General features: G+C 39.9%; 1 protein-coding gene across 3 annotated transcripts in view; it reads right to left on the minus strand.

The window, feature by feature from the left end:
• Positions 1–1,082: 1,082 nt before the first annotated feature.
• ARMC3 (armadillo repeat containing 3) overlaps positions 1,083–20,185 on the minus strand; it is a 91,400-nt gene continuing 72,297 nt past the window's right edge. For all 3 annotated transcript variants that reach the window (XM_086334475.1, XM_086334474.1, XM_086334476.1), the window contains exons 17-19: positions 9,186–9,386; positions 6,981–7,143; positions 1,083–2,314 (exon numbers count right to left, since the gene is read on the minus strand). In XM_086334475.1, the coding sequence (XP_086190601.1) occupies positions 2,105–2,314; positions 6,981–7,143; positions 9,186–9,386 (574 nt within the window). In that variant the 3' untranslated portion in view covers positions 1,083–2,104. The remainder of the gene's footprint in view (positions 2,315–6,980; positions 7,144–9,185; positions 9,387–20,185) is intronic.

A 20,185-nucleotide genomic window follows, 5' to 3' on the forward strand; every position in this document is an offset into this window, starting at 1 on the left:
GTAATTTGATACTATTGTATTGCTCTAAAAAATATTCCCCCAAAATATGCCCAATGGTGATATTCTCCATATAGTTTTCATATTGTCAGTTTATCTTATCCGTATTATTCAACTGGGTTAAAACAAAAAAGCAAACAAATCACCAGTAAAGTGGTTTATAGCCTTTCTGGGAATGGTGCTAAAGGGAAATGTATTTCCTGAAACTCCTTACCTCTTATCTCCAGGTATCTTCAGATTACTGCCTTTGGCAGACAAATAGTATGAGGAAATCTTGCTGAGAAATATGTTACTATTTAAATAATTTTATGTCAATAAAAACCAATATCCATTTGATTTGACACATCATTTTGAGCTTCTAGAAAATATTTTCCATCATTGACAGTGCTGCTTCTTTGACAAGGAAATAATATATCTGAAACCTACTTACTAAAAGTGGAGGACAATTATTACCTAGAACCTAAGTGAGAGAGATAGTATACCAAAATCATCTCTAAGATGAAGAAAAGAATGTGTGTTTGGTCTGTACCAGACTAAAAGATGTTGTGTCTACCTGAACACCATCACAGTGGCTCAGCATGGAACTTTTCCCTCATTCCATTTTGATGTTTGGCCGTTGGCTTATGAAAACTCTTTCCAGAACTTACTTGCTGGGAGGTTGTTTTTCAAAGATGTTATTTTTTATATTACATTTGTCCTCTGTATGAAGCTCCCAAAGAAGAATTCCCCTGGTCTTTGTTCCTCTTGAGAAGCTGCTCTGTGTTTTTATCTAGTGGACCCTGTCATCAGTCATGTAACTGACAGCATTCCCCTCTACACTGGCTGCTAGGCAGTCAAATTTTCACTTGCCTCTAACAAGTATGCAGGATTTTCACAGAATGCGTTTTGAATTCTAAACTTAGTCTCAGCCCTGTCGAACTTTCTTTTCTATACTTATGCCTGTTGCTCATTTGTTTTTTATCTTGTTACATCTTATATATCTTTGTAATCCATCAAGAGAGACTTGGAAATGCACTGATGGGTATGTATCCTATAATCTGTGCTCTGGTTCATGAAATTGGGTGATAAATATAATTACCACACCATTTGATGTAAGCAACTTTATTTTGAAATAAAGAATTACACATTCTTTGAAATTATACATTGGTTCACACAGAATAATCTTCACCTTAATTCCTAAAATCAAAGTTACTTTTAAAAGCCTTCTAGTAAAATGATTAGACGGGTTAGCTTTAGACTTAAAGGCATGGTAAGGAAAATGTTTATATCAGATCCATTTTCTCTTGCCGTTTGGAATGTGTGCTTGCTCCCCATTTTGTGCTCAGTACTGACAAAACAATCTCTCCCCAAAGATTTACCCTATTCTTATATTACAAAACTTTTCATAAAAGAAGAATTTTTAAGTCACATAAATTTGAAATCATATTTTTGTAACCCAGCATTAAAATGTACAAAAAGCAAATCAGAATTTTTAACTGAAGGTATGTTTCCAAGTCAACATAGACAAGTACCGTGTATGAAACTAGTTTTTAGGAATATTTTCAGTTCAATGAAGTATACTAAACAGTGTTCTTAATGATAAATTTGGAAAAATATAAATTTCTAAAAAATTCCTTTTAGAAAGGAATTTGTGATACTAAAATAGATCTACAAGTGTTCAAAATATTAATACTCTTACTTAATGGTAGTGAGAGGAGGTGACTGGACATTAAAGACCACTGACTTTATTTAACCAGGTCTTCCTGGAGTGTCCTGAACATGAAGCACAGCAGTCACAGGGCACTCACTTTCGGGGAACAGCAACTGTGGGCTTTTTACACAGGATTTCCAAAGGGCAGAGATGCTCCTCAGGAAATGGGAGGGGTGGGGTGGGTTAATTTCAAGAATAAAAAGCTTTCCTTGAGCATAATATGATCTCACCAGACTGACTGCTTGCCAAAAGCCTGAAATCAGAAGCACAACTGAGTCCAATCCAAGTGACCTCATTTCTACACAGGGAGAGCATGTCTAAGATTTTTATTTAAAGAAATAAAATCCACTGGTGAACTCCATAGAAAGGTATACAATGCATTTCTTTTTTGAACCCCTTCTGTGTTCATTTGGAAGTTTAGAGAAATCTGTAATGATCTGCCTCGCGACTTCTTAACTTTATCAGGGACCCTGGATGGAACATGAGGTCTACTATGTAAACTTCCAGGGGAGGGAGTGCCCCCATCACTCCCTTTCGGGATTCGCTCATCAGCTTAACTTCATTCCAGGCTCTGCCGTACTCCCCGCGAACAAGAGAGCAGCCCACACCAATTTTATCAGCCAGAGCCTGTGGGAGAAAACACGAGATCAACCAAGAGTGAGGAGGGGAGGGGCGGAGAAAAAGGCTTGGTTGAAAGACCCACCTTGCTTGAAGGTGAGATATACACTCTTGCAAAGGAAAAAAAAAAAGTGGTTAGAAAGGAGGCTGGGAAAATGTACAGGATTGTGACAGGAGTCGGTAAAATGTGTTAAGTTTCCTTGTTCCTCAGGATTCTGTGGACTCGAAATTTGTGTGTAGGTCCTGCTGGGAAGGGACATTTTTCAGGCAGGTATGCTGCATTGTATCAGCACAAGATTGATAATGTAATTGGAGAAAAGCTGTTCCACGGGCTTTCAGCACTACTGTGTCTATCAATCTTTCCATGCTCCTGGGCTGTTCTTTGGGTGTGAAATGCAGTGGGATTGAAGAGAGGGATCAGATTGGGGTGGGGTGGGAGGGACCTGTTTGTTCTGTGTGGTGTAGACTGGTGCAGCCAGACCAGCAGACCTGTGAGCAGCTGGTCCTTGGGCTGCCTGCTGCCCAGTCCTCAGGGGTTGCTATGTTCTTTGGAAGCTGTCTCTTCCTTCAATTTGTCCTGATTTTAAAAGCACTTTTTAAATAATCTGGAAAGTTCCTAGTCCCATCATAGGGGATAAGAGAGCTGGTTGGGTTTGAATTTCAGTTCAGTCACTGATTAGTGTCACCTTAAGGACATGACTCACTTTTTTATGCTTCTGTGTCTCCATCTGTGGGACGATAACAATGGTGTAGCCACCTTCCTTGCAGGTGGGTGTGAAGATCAACTGAACTCATCCTGTGAATGCTGGCACAGAGTACGGGCTCAGTAAATGTTCCTAGTACCAGAAGGCAACGCTTGCGTTGATTCAATCATCTCTGTATTTCTACATGCATGTCATTATTGATTGCTTACTATGTAAAGACTGCTACCAGGGAGTCTTGGGTGAACCCAGATGATGGAGGCATGGTTGTTATTTTTAGGACCTTACATTCCATCTAGTCTGATCAACAGTCAATGGTAGCATAACAGTATCTGGATGTTTGGTACTCCTGTGATATGTAATAAGAAATATATATTTGATCTTTGTCCGTCCTGGCAGAGGGCTCCTAAAACTCTTGGAATTTCCTAAGTGATGAGATCCATAAGGTGTCTTTTGTTTTGTGAGTGAGGTGACTTTTGGACCCTGCCTAAGGATGGGAGCTGGTTGCCAGGAGAATCAATTCTGTGAGTGAAGGGTTGAAACTTTCACTTCTGCCCCTGACCTCTAGGGAGGGGAGAGGGGTTGGAGGTTGAATCAATAGCCAATGGCCAATGATTTAGTTAATCACACCTATGCTATATATCGTTCATTAAAAAGCCAAAACTCTTGGAGAGCTTCTGAGTTGATGAGCAGTATCTTCAGAGAGCTTGGAAACCCAGAGCCCTTTTCGCACAGCCTGCCCTGTGTCTCTCCTACCTGCCTGTCCCTGAGTTATACTCTTTTATAATAAAGAGTCATACTCTTTGATAATAAACCACTGCTCTAGTAATAATAATAATATTTCTCTACTTTCTGTGAGCCACTCTAGCAAATTAATTGAACAAGAGGAGGAGGTTACTGGAACCTTCAGTCTACAACCTGGTCACTCAGATGCGCAGGTGACAACTTGGGCTTGTGACTGTCACCTGAAGTAGGCAGTGGTGAGGGGGAAGCAGTCTTTTAAAACTGAGCCCTTAACCTGTGGGGTCTGACCCCATCTCCGGGTAAAGAGTATCCAAATTGAGTTGAATTGTAGGACACCCAGCTGGCAGCAAATAATTGTTTGGATGTGTGGAACAAGCCTCTGATCCCCTTGAAATTGGTCCTAGAATCATTTTACACTCACAGTAGGGGGTAGACACACACACACACACACACACACACACACACACACACAAATATAATCATCTTTTCCAAAATAGTATTTAGTGATCTCTTATTCCATATCAAGGCACTTTAAATCATCAAAATACCCCTGTGGAATACTATCGTATTCCCCATCTTTCAGAGAGTAAGACTGAGGTCAGACAATTTTCCCAAGGTCACCATAAGGGTTGACCTAACATGAAAGCCATGGAATCTATCTCCAGAGTCTGAGTTCTTGTAGGACCTTAGTTCTCCAACCAGGGGTTGAACCCGGGGCCCCAGCAGTGAGTGAACCAAGTCCTAACTACTGAACTGCCAGGGAATTCCCAGTCTGAGTTCTTAACCTCAGCTGAGTTGAACCTGGAAGTTTCTGTTTACTTCGTAAAATGGGAAAAAAGGTCATTTGCTCATAGGAAGAGGTGAAGATGGAAAGGCTTAGGAAGGAGGGCTCATGTGGGGACATGACTGCTGAAGAAAATAAGAAAAGTCCTTGGCTAGGAGCTGGAAAAGGTGGCCAGGCAGCACGTGAACCACCATCTTGGATCCCGAATTGGCAGTGGCACACCCCACGGTCACGTTCTGCAGCCTGAGTGTCAACGTGGAAAGGGCAGGCAGTTGGATCAGTCCAGGGTAGGCAGGCAAGGCAGAGGAGTGGAAGGATGGGGGGGCAGGAAGATGAAGGAAATCAGGGAGCAGGTTATAAGGTCTGTGGGCAATTTATCTAGGCTGCCATGGGGGAAAGGAGCTGGAAGAAAATGGGGGAGATGAACAGTATGTGTAGGAGGTGTGAACGATTTAGGAGGAATAGAAGGATGAGACATTTTACCAGTGAAAAAAGTAAGAACCTTGAGTTCTGGGTCAAGACCCTAACATTTAAGACAAGGGTGGAGGAAAAGAAGTCTCCAAAGGAGACTGAGATGAAACGACGAGAGGACAGAAGTGACTGAGGAAAGTGGTGCTGAAGAAAGGGAAGGATCAATGACAAATTCTCTGACGTATCAAACAAAAGAGACACTAAATCATTATGATCCTTGTCGGGAGGGAGCAACAGCCAGACTGCAGAGAGCTGAGGATAAAAGTGAGATCAAGGAGTTGAGATCACTCAGAATTTTTGACCAGGAATGAGAATTATCTTCAGATAGAAGCAGTGTAGTAGGTTTTGGCTCAGATAGGCATGGGTTCAAATTCCAGCTGTATCTCTGGGTAAATTCCTTGTCTAAGTATCAATTTTCTTGTCTTCAAAACAGAGGTAATAGTTTCAGCCTTTGGCCTATTTGAGACTGTTCATAATTATGTTTATCAAATGCCTGGTACATAAGCTCACATTGACAACTGTCGTGTAATGGGGCTGTATACAGGAGTGGTTGTAGAGATCATGAGAAAAGATTTACATTTTCTCTTTAGATAGAATGGACTTAAGTTTAGATTTTAAAGGAGAAACAGCTGGCAAAGTGAAAGAGATTTAATATGAGAGAGAAGAACTGATAGAGCAAGAAATCCCAGGAAATAGGAAAGACTGGCATTTGGGCTACAAATAGGATTAGCTTGAAACTGGAGGCAAAATGCAATGAAGTTTGTAGGTATTCAGGAGAAGGCTGGAATTTTATACATTTAAATCTATGGTTCAGAAACCATTTTCTCAGCCCCTATTATATTTCAGACACTGAATACAATGCAGGGAAAAAAAGATCACCCCCTCCCTTTCGCCTCTTCTGGTTCTAGTGTCCTCATCTCCGTGAACAGTGCCATCATTTCCAGTTGCCCTGACCAGAGTCTGGAAATCATTTTCTTCTCATGCACTCTCTCGTACAACTGTTAGGCAGTCAGCAGCTTCTTTCAGTTTTACCTCCTGTGTCTCCCTCTAAACTCACTGCTCATTTGTAGCCTCTTCCATGGCTTTTGTATCTGTCACCCAGACATCTTGCTCCAGGGACCTTCCAGCTGGTCTTCCTGTCTCCAGTCTTAGCCACATTCTAGTTCATTCCCTGTTCTGTAGCCTCAGTGGTCTTTCAAAATCACATTACCATGCTCCCCTTAACTTTCAGTGGCCGCTCACAGATTTTAGAATCAAGTGCAAACTCACACGGTGCTTTACTGTCTGGCCCTTTAGCTCATCCTTCCCTGCTCTTCTGGATCCAGACCTATTCTCCATCCCTCACGTGGATCACTGACTCTCATACCTGTTATTTTGAATAAAATGTTTAGAACATCTGTGTCTTTCCTTCTTTCCTGCTGGAGTCCTATGCAGCCTTTAATGCTGAGGCCACATATCATTTCCTCCCCTGAAACTTTCCCTGAAGTCACCTGAGAACCCACAAGTCTGGCTTCAGACCCTCTTGAGTGCAGGGATTGTCACTTTATTATCCCTATATTCCCGACCTTGGAAGAGGCCCTGGTCTAGAGTTCAGTTCAGTTCAGTTGCTGGGTCATGTACAACTCTTTGTGACCTCACGGACTGCAGAACGCCAGGCTTCCCTGTCCATCACCAACTCCCGGACCTTGCTCAAACTCATGTCCATTGAGTTGGTGATGCCATCCAACCATCTCATCCTCTGTCGTGCCCCGGTCTAGAGTAGGTGTGTCACAAATATAGAATGAATATGCTTCTAACAGTCTGGTGAGCTTACATGTGTGTATGTATATACACATACATATATATGCCAAATATAAGTACATCTAAATGATAGTATTAGTATTACATAGTTAATTGTTAGCAACTGGCTCACTCCACAACAATGAACACAAAACATTTTTACCTTATTGGAAATGAGGCAAAACATCTTAAATACCTTGAAAAGCAAAGCTCGATGGTAGAAGATTCCTTTTTTGATCAGTCCAATTGGTACAACATTGGATTTAAGTTGAAATTTTAGTTCACTTATATGAAGCTCCCAGCTGAAATCCTGTAGTTTTTCTTTTGGAATCTTACCACCCATTTTTTCAGCCACATACCTGCATCAATTGCAGTGAGATTGAATCAGTCAAGTTTAATATTTCACTGTCTTCTGTGTAATTATACTTGTAAAACATGTTTTCCTTCTGATTTTTGTTTTACTTTATGTATTTACTATAAGTTAAGATTATGCTTGGGCTTCCCTGACAGCTCAGTGGTAAAGAATCTGCCTCTAATGCAGGAGACACAGGAGATGTGGGTTCAATCCCTGGGTCAGGAAGATCCCCTCACGGAGGGCATGGAAACCCACTCCAGTATTCTTGCCTGGAGAATCACATGGACAGAGGAGCCTGGTGGGCTATACAGTCCATAGGGTTGCAAAGAGGCAGACACGACTGAAGCCACTGAGTGTGCATGCATGAATACACACACACACACACACAGTATTATGCTTACTCTCTTCAAACTGTCATATATAAGCTGAAATTCTAAGAGTTTCATTCAGCAGGAAAAAAGAAATGAATGCTAATTTTCCTAATGTTTATAGCAAGATACAGATCAATATCACATTACATTTGTATCAATGCAGGTTTTGAATGTTATCGCACTCTTGGCAAGTATTTTCAAATGTTTGAATCTGAATTGTCCTGACGTATGGTCCTTCTTTTAAGGAATTTAACCTCATCCAAACACATAGGACCACTGCATACCATTAGGTTCACGATTATTTTCAAGTTTTATCCTCTTCTTCTTTTAAATTTTATTATTATTATTTTTTAATTTAGAGAAAGATATATGGCATTTACATAACACTGAAGTTAGAGGAGGGAGGAAGAGGCACAAAGGAAAAAGTAAGTAACGATTACATGAGGAGGTGAGTTGGGCACGTTGTACTTTGCCTGAGAGTTTCTCCTAAAAGTAGGCTCTCACTGAGGATGTCACTCAGCACACCAGTAAAAATCCTCTGTCAACTGCGGCTACTTACATCATGGAGTAAAAGCAGAATTGCACACCGTTAAGAAAGAATTTCCTCTTGCTGTTTATGGAACCAACAAAGAAGAGCAATGGTGAAAACCAAGAGAAAGGATTGGGCAGAACGCTGACCTGCGTTGTCAGCCAGCCAGGTATTCCACTAGGAGCCAAATGCATGGGAAAACATCTCTGTATCACTCTCCTGGTGTGGGCTCAGATTAAAAAAAAAAGGGGGGGATTGATGAAAATGATTTCTGATAGGAACAAAGCATGAGGAAATTTGACAAATGTTGAAATGAGCTAAGTCAGAATCTGCTTGAGTCATCACTTCTCAAGGACACCAGGAAAACTTCAGTAGCCAAAAAAACATTCCCTTCCAGAGCCAGCTGACAAGGAGTCAGTGATCTGGCGGCTGTGTTTCTTGCAGTTGTCACATCCAGGTTTGGTGCCTGCAACTCACTTCTATTTGGAGAAGGTACAAGCTCTTACAGAGACTGCAGCTGTTGCACAAGCCAGGAGCTCACGACTGGCTGGTGTCAGTCAAGAAAGTGAGCCTCCATTTCCAGGAAGTCTTAATCCCTGTCAGCTATAAGGTCAAGTTCTCAGTCTTCTCTTGGTGGGATCAGAGTAAACGCTCTCATTTAGGAGGCAACCTCACTGGATTATACAGAGCGCCGAACCATCTCTTAGAATACCCACAATGCCACTTTAGAGCAATGTGAGACACAAAATATCCGACATATAGCATAAAAATAGCGGGTGATCATTTTATTAGGAACCAACTTGTGAGTTTACAAATAATACACAATAGGATTCCTTCATTTATAACTTCTTTGGAATCACCCTGAAAGATGCTTTTCATGGTTTAGCAGGAGAAAATGACAGAGACATTTTTCTTTAAGTAATTTCTAGCTCCTAAGTTGTGATTTTTGGCAGAAATATTATCCAAAATAGAAATGGAGGCTTTCTTTCCAAATCTTTGTGTTTCTGCTTCAGAGTCAGAGTGCTGTTACAGTTCGATTTTATTATGGTGTAGTTGTCTGAAAACTGACTAGAACAATGCAAATCACTAACATCAAAAATGATTTTTCAGAAACTGAAAACGCGTGTGTATACACAGACAGCTTACTTTGCAAGAACCTCAATCTGCTCCTTTATATTGGTGATGGGAAGTATGGATTTGGTCACTTCATACACATAAACACAGAAGTCAGGATCAGAGGGAGGGAACCATTCTTTCTCAAGGCTTCCTTCTCCAGTCAATTTGGGTGCTGCTGCAACCTCTTCCTCCTCCTTCACTTTTTCCTCTTCTTTTTTCCCTCTGCCTTTCCTTAGAGAATAAACAACAGCAAGCAAAATAACAGAGTGAATAAGCACTAACTGTGCTCTGAGTTAATCTGAAGAGCATCATGGGAATATAGTATTTGCTATATACCTCAATAACCATACCCTACATATTTTTCAAAGTTTCCATGACAAGGAGTTTTACAGTCTCTATATTTGTGGGAGAAATTATTTTTCAAGAGAATACTACATGATTGATACATATTATGAAAATCATATATTGCTTTTATGCACCATTTCTTATCAAAATATTTGGTACACTGTAGGTATGCAATAAATATTTATTGAATTGGGGAAAAAATAGGTTGTCTCCTCAGGGAGTCTAAGCCAGTCTTTTATCATCTCTTGCTTCAGCTGAGACCTTCTGCAAGAAGAATTTGGATCCCAATTTTTAGAACAATTACCCAACACACGGGGGCTTCCCAGGTAGCACTAGTGGTAAAGAACCTGTCTAAGAACCTGCCTGTCAATGCAGGGGACGTAAGAGATGCAGGTTTGATCCCTGGGTCAGGAAGATCCCCTGGAGGAGGGCATGGCAACCCACTCCAGTATTCTTGCCTGGGGGATCCCATGGACAGAGGAGCCTGGAGGGCTATAGTCCATAGGGTCACAAAGAGTTAGACATGACTGAAGCGACTTAGCATGCACACATATCCAAAACATGGTAACAGGCAAAAAAAACAAAATAAGGAATGCAAGGAATTTTCATGTAATGCAGGGACAAAGACCTCATGCAAAGTTTATCTAGGGAAATGTACTTAGTTCTGTACTTAGGGAAAATAGAATGTACCTAGTAAACAGTAAGGATACTGTTTACTCTCAGTGAAAAGTTCCAGACTTAGAGAAGTTACTAGTTAACATACAAATTTTTGTTTAGTATGGATGCAAATTATTTCCATTCAATGGAAAAGATACTCCCAAAGGTTACAATTTATTGTCCTGTAAGACGTTAGTCATCCTACAAGTTTTTAAAATGTAGCTCAGCAATCTTTTTCTAATATTCTTTAGTTAAATTGGATATAAATATATATATATATTCTCAAGTGATCTTTTTCCAGTATTAACATCTTACTAATTCTCTCATTATTAATGAGTTGAACAAACAATGACTGGAGTTCTCATTCCAGGTAACAGGGAGTAAGTACACTTCACCCTGTCTCTCATACTGAATACAGTCCTAAAACCTGGACAGGGTACATGCAATCGCTATTTGAAAACTCTGAAAAATAATTCATAGCAGAAAGATCAGAAAAGACCAACATTTGAATGACTACTGAACTGATGGCGAGCTTATCTTTTAATTTTCCTCCACTATTCTCCAACCTGAAGTAAACATCGCCCCAAGTCTGGAAGTGGGCATCAGCGCATAGAGAGAGCTCAAGGAGAAGTCTACTTGAGAAACAGGAAAGAGAGAGAATGGAGGAAAGCCCTGATTTTGATTCTTTTTTCTTATTTTTATCCATTCTCTTATGCCCCAGCCGCTAAGGAATCTTGTGATGGTGGTGGCAGTGGTGACATTAAGGTCCCTAAGAATCTAAAACTGCCTTATTCCTGCTCAGCCCTCCTGCTGTTTGGCTGTGGATATGCGTGCTGTCATGGCAAGAGTGTTGCAGCACAGGGTAAATAATGGTTTTGGCTTAAGGACCAAAAGGGAAACTCCGAGGAACCAGAACAGACAAGTGAGGTCATGGAGATGGAGGAGCTCAGGAAAGCAACCCTATAAAAGTGTTTTATGAATTCCTAGGCTTATTCAAAGCTGTGTGTGCACAGTTCTGACCCTAAACAGCACATACATAGATTTTGAAGATGGAACTATGGTATAGACCACCGCCCAAGTCCCAAATGGATCTTAGTTGGCACACATGCAGGGCTGATCCAAATAGCACTGCAAAGCCTTTGAGAATGGGATAAACAGTAGATTGGCAACTGGCTGGAATTTGAAGACTGAAAGCAACTAGGGCAATTGACTGCTAAAACACACACACAAAAGAAACATTCTTCTTAGAATGTGTCTAAGACCCATAAATAAGAACTGTAGGACTTATAACATATTACAATCTAATTACTCAACATATGAAGAGCCAGGAAAATCTCACCTCATATGGGGAAAGGCCATCAATACACATCAATGCTGAGATGATACAGATGTAAAATGTTCCAACAAGTAAAACACTCTTGAAATGAACAGGGAGTCAGAAAGTCTTAGAAAAAGAAGATATAAAAATAGAATTTGGAGCTGAAAAATGCAATAACCAAAACCTAAAAATCACAACTCTCTGAATAGGTTTCATAGCAAAATGGAGATAACAAAGAAAATAATCTATGAATTTGAAGATACGTCAATAAAAATTATGTGATATGGATAACACAGAGGACAAAAGATTGAAAAAGTAATTGACAAAGTCTCAGGGACTTGTGGTGCAATAAAAAGAGCTAATATTGGTATCATAGAGTCAGAAGAAGAGGGAAAAGAAGGCAGTACAGGAAAAAAAATTGAATTAATTAGAGCTGAAATGGTTTCCTCAATTTGGTTAAAGACATAAATCTACATAGTCAAGAATTTCAGGGAATATTCGAAGGGGAGACAGCTTCGGCGAGGATCAGGATACAATAGCTTCAATTAGATATTAACTAGAGATGTAAAGAGTAATAGAATGAGGATAGTTCAGTAGGAAAATTCAGTGGAGAAAAGAGGCTGAGTAGCTTGGTTTACACGGGAGACCAATAAAACTTCAAGACAAGAAGTTTGCACCACTTACGTAGGCCGCAGGCGTCCTTCCGTTCTCCCAAAGGAGAGGAGACACTGAGGCCTCCCCGGTCGGATCTTAGAAGCCCAGGCAAAGTTAGTAAGCATGGTGGGCTCCGCGCTCCAGATGGAGACTCAGCCAGAGTTTGAGAGAGCGAGCGACATGGGGAGACCAGTCTTTCGAGGAACTGATCCCAATTCTTTATTTTCCAGAGTCTGTTTTTATATACTGAGATGGTATACAAAAGTCACGTGGGGACAGCAGTCCTGACTTTTATTAAAGTCAGGTGCTTCATACAAATGTATACAGAGGTCTTAGGGGTGTTACATCATCTTCTGGCCAGGGGGGCCTGCTGACAATTTATGACCCTCTCCTTGTGACAGTGGACAGTCAACCAGAACACTTTTTTCTCCAAGGGTGATTATTCTTAAAACAGATGCCACCCAAATAAAGTTACATTCCTATAGGGTGAGGGTGTAGTGGGTTTTAGTTAAGGAAAGAATTTACTTAGCCTAAGGTCTAATGTGATTTATATCAAAGGTTAATACTTATTTCTTCTATATATTCATTAATGTGTGTAAGGGCAGGGGATGTGGAGTCTTAGCAACAAACATTGGCTCAACAAATGAAAAACCCTTCACCAATACAATTTCTAATCAGCCCACTATACTTATACCAATGGTTTTCTAATTTTTCTAAGGAACCTGTTTTTAGAAGGTTTAAAGCATCTCGTGCCTCTCACGGTTGGGAGGCTGTGAGCAATCACATGTGGCCGGACAAGCCTGTCAGGCAGGCTAGAGAACCTTCAGAGGAGTTTGTAGGTTGAAACACTCCTATCACGCCTAGGAATTATTATTAACTGGAGCTCTAAGTTAACTCCTTCTCCGAAAGAGGTGGTGGGGGACAGCCCCCCGTCAAGTCAGAGGTGTAGGTGAGAGCACAAAGTAGTAAAGTAGGCAGGCTCTGGTTATAGGGGTAGACGCTCGAGGATTTCCAGGGGGACTCCTGAGGCTCGATCCCGCCTTTGCGTATGTCGAGCCTCCTTCCTCATGACCTTTGCCATGGGCCTCCGGAGTGCCTCACGCTGGCCCCCAACAGTACACCCAAAGAAATACACTCCAGACACATTGAAATCAAACTACTGAAAACTAAAGACAAAGCGGATGATATGATTGCCCATGTAGGGAATCCCAAAGAATCTCCTGAAAAAACTCCAAGAACTAAGAATGAGTTCATCAAAATCTGAAGATATAAGAACAACACACAAATCCATTATGTTTCTATATAGTGAAAATGAACATATGGAAACCAAAATTAAAAAAAAAAAATTTGGAGCACTCACAATTATGCCAAGAAAATGAAATCCTTAGGTATAAACTTCTCAAAACATGTACAGGATTTGTGTGCTGAATATTAAAAAGTGTTGTCAAAAGCAATCAAAGAAGATCTAAATACATGATGAGATGTCCTGTGTCCATAGATTTAAAGATTCAACATAGTAAGATATAATTCTCCTCAAATGATCTCAAGGTTTAATGGAATTCCTGTTAAAATCCAAGCAAAGTTTTTTGTAGAATAGAAAATCTTTTCTAAGATGTAAATGGAAAGGCATAGGCCCTAGAATAGCTAAATCAAATGTGATGAAGAAAAATAATGTGGGAACAATCAAAAGTGATTGATAAAAAGTCTTACATATAGTTACAGTAATCCAGATAGAATAATACTAGTCGAGGGACAGACATGCAGATTAACATAACGGAAGCCCCAGCCCACCACAGGTACACTCAACTATTTTGACAAAGTGAAAGTGAAAGCCACTCAGTTGTGTCCAACTCTTTGCAACCCCATGGACTATATAGTCCATGGAATTCTCCAGGCCAGAATACTGGAGTGAGTAGCTGTTCCCTTCTGCAGGGGATCTTCCCAACCCAGAGATGGAACCCAGGTCTCCCACATTGCAGGCGGATTCTTTACCAACTGAGCCACAATAGAAGCCCAAACATGTAAATTTCTTTTCTTATCATGTCCTTGTCTGGTATCGGCATTTGAATAATGTTGGTATCATGAGCTGGGAAACATTCTATTTTCTGGGAAAGAGTGTGTAGAGTTGGTGTTAATTCTTTGAATTTTTGGCAGAATTCACTAATGAAACCATCTGGGTCAGGAAATTTCTCTTTTGGGTTTTATGAAATCAACTTTTTAAATAATTACATGATTATTTTTAGCATCTATTTCATCTTTAGTAAGTTGTGATAATTTGTAGTTTTTGATGAACTGGTCCATTTCATCTAAGTTGCTGATTACAATGCTTAGTAGGATTGACATAGTTATTGACATTTAAAAAAAGCCAGCCTTGATTTCATTGACTTTCTCTGCTGTTTCTCTGTTTTAAATTTTGTTGATTTTTGTTATTATTTTCTTCCTTCTAATTGTATTGAGTTTGTTTTTCTAGATTCTTGAAGTGAGAACTTAGATTATTGATTTACAACCTAATACATTTTAGTGAAATAAATTTCCCTATCAGCATTGCTTTGGCTGTGTTTTCGTTCAATTCTTTGTATTTTTAAATCCTTTTGAGACTTCCTTTTGTCCCAGAGATTATTTAGAAGTATATCATTCAGTTTCCACATGTTTAAAGATTTTCTTCTTGTCTTTCTGTCATTAATTTCTAGTTTGATTCTATTATGATCAGAGAGCATATTCTGTATGATTTAAACTACTTTAAAAATTTTTTGCTGTGCTTTGTTTTATGACCCAGAGTATTATAAATGTTACAAATGCAGCTGAAAAAATGTGCTGGTGATGAAATGTTCAATGCTGCTGCTAAGCGGCTGCTGCTGCTGTTGCTCCTAAGTCGCTTCAGTCGTGTCTGACTCAGTACAACCCCATAGATGGCAGCCCATGAGGCTCCCCCGTCCCTGGGATTCTCCAGGCAAGAACACTGGAGTGGGTTGCCATTTTCTTCTCCATGCTGCTACTGCTAAGTCACTTCAGTAGTGTCTGACTCTGTGCGACCCCAGAGACAGCAGCCCACCAGGCTCTCCCGTCCCTGGGATTCTCCAGGCAAGAACACTGGAGTGGGTTGCCATTTCCTTCTCCAATGCATGAAAGGGAAAAGTGAAAGTGAAGTCCCTCAGTCATGTCTGACTCTTAGCGACCCCATGGATTGCAGCCTACCAGGCTCCTCCATCCATGGGATTTTCCAGGCAAGAGTACTGGAGTGGGGTGCCATTGCCTTCTCCGTCCTTCTCCATAATATGTCAATTAAATCTTACTTATTTTGCTGTTGTTCAAATCCTTTATTTCCTTGGTGATTTTAGGTCAAGTAGTTCTATCAGTTGCTCAGAAGGGCATGTTGCAGTCCTCAACTACAATTCTGGATTTATCTATTTCTCCTTTCTGCTCTATCAGTTTTTGCCTTGTGTATTTTGAGGCTCTGTTGTTTGGTGCATATATATTAGATTATTATGTCTCCTTCATGATTAATTTTATTATTCACAATGTCCCTCTTTCTCTCTAGAATTTTTCTTTACTCTGCAGTCTACTTTTATATTTGAAAAGCCATTTCTGCTTCTTAAAAAATGAATGTTTACATGGTATCTCCTTCCATCCTTTCACTTTCAACCCATCTAGATGGATAAATTTGAAGTGAGTTTTTTTAAAACAGCATGTAGTTGTTTTATCATAACTTTTAAATACACTCTGTCAATATCTGCCTTTTGATTTGTTCTTTTCCTTTTCCTTTTCTTGCCTTCCTGTGGGTTACTTGAACATTTTAAAATTATCCATCCTGATTTATTTATACTGTTTGTGAGTGTAGTTCTTTGTATTGGTTTGTTGTTGTTATGGTAAGTACTATAATAGACATATTATATATTACTTATCACAGTCTGCTGGTATCCACATTTTATCACTTTGAGGGAAATATGGAAATGTCACATCCATGGAGTCTCTTTACTTTATCCACTTTTGAGTATAATTTTCTTGAGTATCAGATATTAAAATTTTTGTTTCAATTATCAAATATAATGTATAAAAATAAAACTCACGAGGAAATAGTCTATTGTATATATCCATATTTCAGTTCCTTCTTCCTTCCTAATCCTTCCAGATTCTTTCAGCATTTTCTTCCTTTGGTAGAACTTCCCTTAGCCAGCCAATCTGTAAGGGTAGGCCAGCTAGCAATAAATTGTTTTCCTTCATCTGGAAATGTCTTTATTTCTCCCTCTTTATTGCTGAAGGATAGAGAACACATGGTTGGTTCCTTTAGTGCTTGAAAAATGTACTGTTTCCTTCTGAGAGAAATCTGTGCATGCTGTTCAGTCGCTCAGTTGTGTCTGAACTATAGTTGCAAGTCCTATAGCCTGCCAGGCTCCTCTGTCCATGGGGTTATCCCAGCAGGGAATACTAGAAGTTGCCATTTCCTCTTCCAGGGGATCTTCCCAACCCAGGGATAGAACCCACATCTCCTGCAGCTCCTGCTTGGCAGGCAGATTCTTTACCACTGAGCCACCTGGGAAGCCCATCATTCAAATAGGTGTTCCCTATAGGTAATCGGAATTTGCACCTTTATGAAGTCTGGATTCCATGACTCAGGTAGGCCTTCTTGGGTGGAGCTATGTCATATGAGAAAATCACATCCTACGTTACACTAGCAGAGAGGGAGGAAGGACTAAGAAGCCTGTGTGTGTGACTTCGTTTAGCCTTTGTTTATATGTACCTTTTTCCTGATGATCTTGCATTTTATCTTTTGCTATAATAAATTTTAGCCATGATTATATATTTGAAAGTCCCCGAATGGAACTAGGCTAGTGTAGACAGGTAGATCTCCTAAATTATGTATTCATAAATGTGGAGTATTCTGTTCCACTAGCAGTAAATTAGGGGTGGGAATTACCTTTAAGTATTACTTGAAGCATGGGGTCCAAGGGAGATCAACTCAAGACCATTTGAGTTTTCTCTTTAATTTGGAGGGGAAAAAATACAAAAATAATTCAATTAGCTGCTACTGGAGAATTACACAAAACTCTAATCATAACAAATACTAAAAATGTTTTATATTTTCTAATTCAATACCTTGATGATTAGTGATATTAAGCATCTTTTCACATGCCTACTGGCCAACTGCATTTCCTTTTTGGAAAAAATGTCTATTCAAATCCTCTGCTCTCTTAAAATCAAACCGTTTTACTTATTTGTTTTTGTTACTGAGTTTTATGAATTCTTTTTATATTTTGTATATTAACCTTTTACTGGATATACGATTTGCATATGTTTTCTTCCGATTAGTAGGTTACCTTTTCATTTTGTTGATGGTTTCTTTTGCTATCCAGAAACTTTTTAGTTTGGTGTAGTCCCAGTTGTTTATTTTTGCTTTTTTTGCTTTTTAAGTTAGATCCAAAAATTTATTGCCAAGGCTGAAGTAAATAGCTTATCATCTAAGTCTTTTTCTAGGTGTTTTATGGCTTTAGGTCTTACATCCCGAGTTAATTTCTGTTTATGGTATAAGATAGTCGTCTAGTTTCATTCTTATGCACGTGGCTGTCCAGTTTTCTGAGGGAAATTATTTTAGAACAAAAATGTTTTAGGACGTCACTGTGATGGGAATCAAAATGATTTAAGTACCAGAAATGTTAAAGTTTATATGCTGTAAAGATCTAAAAGTTGCCAAAGATGAACAGACTGGAAGGATATGCATTTCATATCCTTCTATTTGGAGACAGAAAAACATGTTTCTGTGTGTGTATTATAAACTCATGTGCAATCAAATTAAATATTTATGAAAACCAGTCTGAATAAAAAATATAGTATAGATAGAACTTATAATTCCTTTCATGAATAGGTATAGTAAATATTTATTGTAAGGAGAATGATCTTTACAAGGAAAAGCTTTGGAGGGCATTAGACATGTTGGTTTCAGTGAAACCTAGGTAAGTATCAAGAGGGTGTCTGAATAAACAAGAAATAAATTAATCACCTCTCCTAGGAGTGTTGCGCTATAAAACAGAGTGCAATTAAAACCTCTGAAAACAGAAATAAGATGGTGGCTGGTCACCGAATGAGAGTCTCTTGCTCAATGATTTTAATTTATATGATAATAATATTCATCAGGAAAAGGAAATCCAGATTTTCACTTTCCTTGTCTGGCACCTCACACACAGTTGTCTCTCATCTCTTCTTCCCTCTCCCTTTCAAAAATTCAGCCAGTTTTTGAGTCTATGTGTTTCATGATTCTTCACCAGTATTGCTCAGTCTTTTTTTGTCAATGTGATAATATTCTCTGTGACATTTTCAGATGAGTAGAGTTAAAATATTTTACTCTGTATCTAGGGGTCCAAAGTTTTAACAGTCACAAGATGAGAAACAAAAAAGATAAACAACAAAATAAATCATGAAAGATAAACAGTAAGATTATAACCAGTCTATCCCCTTGTGGACCAAGGGCTAAGAAGGGGTAAAGAGCCTGAACACATACTGATCACTTAAATAAGCCAGGTGGATTCTTCCCCAGGACCGCAGTTGGGGAGACCATAGGGAGACACCTGCCTCAGAGCCGGTCAATGTCCTGCCAAGCATGTGATGTCAAGACGGTCTCCCTCACAAATACACATAAGAGATACAGACCGTACCTGATCGTTGTTATGCTTTAGAATTAAAAGACGGTCTTGGAACTGGGGCCAGGTTTGGTCCCATGGCAAATCAGAATCACATATAGGCTACAGTTATGGGTGAGGTGGTAATCAAAAGAAAGTCAAGGTAGATAACAAAGCAATTTGTAAAAAGGTACTGTGCAGGTGGAGAGAGAAAGAGAGGGAGAGAGCTTAGCAGACCCTATGGTTATTGACTTGACTCCCAGCCTCTTTCGTGTGCTGGATTTGAGGGGTTCTTCTCATCCCTACAAGGCTGGAGTAGGTTTGGGCTCCTTGCAACTGCTTCATCCAGTAGTACTAACATTTGTTGAGTGTTTACTCTGGGCTGGGCTCTGCTCTAAGCCCTTTACATTATGTTTCTTAACTCATTTAATCTTCTCAACACACTATGAGGAACAACACACTGCAGGAGCTTTTTTCCTCCATTTTACTGATGAGTGAATTCAGCCAGAGAGAAGGTAACCTATGTGTTCAAGAGACACAGTTTCTAAGTGTGGACCTTTTCCTAAAAAGTTCAGATTTCTATTCTCTTGAATAAACATGAATCCCTTAGGTATGCTAACCAAGCACTGTACTAATACTGGGGATGGAAAGAAAACTTATTTGAGTTAGAACATGTTCTTGTCCTCAAGGTGTGCTCAGTCCAGTGGAGGAGAAGCAAGAGAAGTCAAGAGAGGAGAGAAAGGAAACGGAGGAGGTGGGGAAGTGATGGGCAGGCAAAAACAATGAGGGCTGGGACAGCAGGAGCAGATCAGAAGCAGAGACCAGAGCAGTGAGCCACAGAGACTGACAGAAGAAAACAAAGCCAGAAATTGAAAACACAAAGCTCTGAGGTCTGCGGAGGAAGGCAGACAGTTCCTTAGGAGACCTTAGGGGACAGTCTCAGGTTAGAAGGTAGATGCTCATGTGTTTGTGTGTGCACCAAATAGCCTCCAGCACCCCAGTGGTTCTGAAGGGCTTAAGCCAACTCTAATTGAAGGGTCATGGAGTGGGGCAGGAGGTCTGAGTGGATTTCTGAAGAATCCAGGAAAGAGCTCACATGAAAAAGAATATGCATAAAAATATGTCAACATGTCAGTCAGTCAGTTCAGTCACTCAGTCGTGTCCAACTCTTTGCAACCCCATGGACTGCAGCACACCAGGCCTCCCTGTCCATTCCCCAACTCCTAGAGTTTACTCAAATTTATGTCCATTGAATTGGTGATGCCACCCAACCATCTCATCCTCTGTCATCCCCTTCTCCTCCCGCCTTCAATCCTTCCCAGCATCAGGGTCTTTTCAAACAAATCAGTTCTTCACATCAGGTGGCCAAAGTATTGGAGTTTCAGCTTCAGCATCAGTCCTTCCAATGAATATTCAGGACTTATTTCCTTTAGGATGGACTGGTT

The sequence above is a fragment of the Bos grunniens genome, chromosome 13 (assembly GCF_055505025.1).
Source record: "Bos grunniens cultivar Pamir isolate PY7600 chromosome 13, Bosgru_T2T1.0, whole genome shotgun sequence".
Taxonomy (NCBI): Eukaryota; Metazoa; Chordata; class Mammalia; order Artiodactyla; family Bovidae; genus Bos; species Bos grunniens.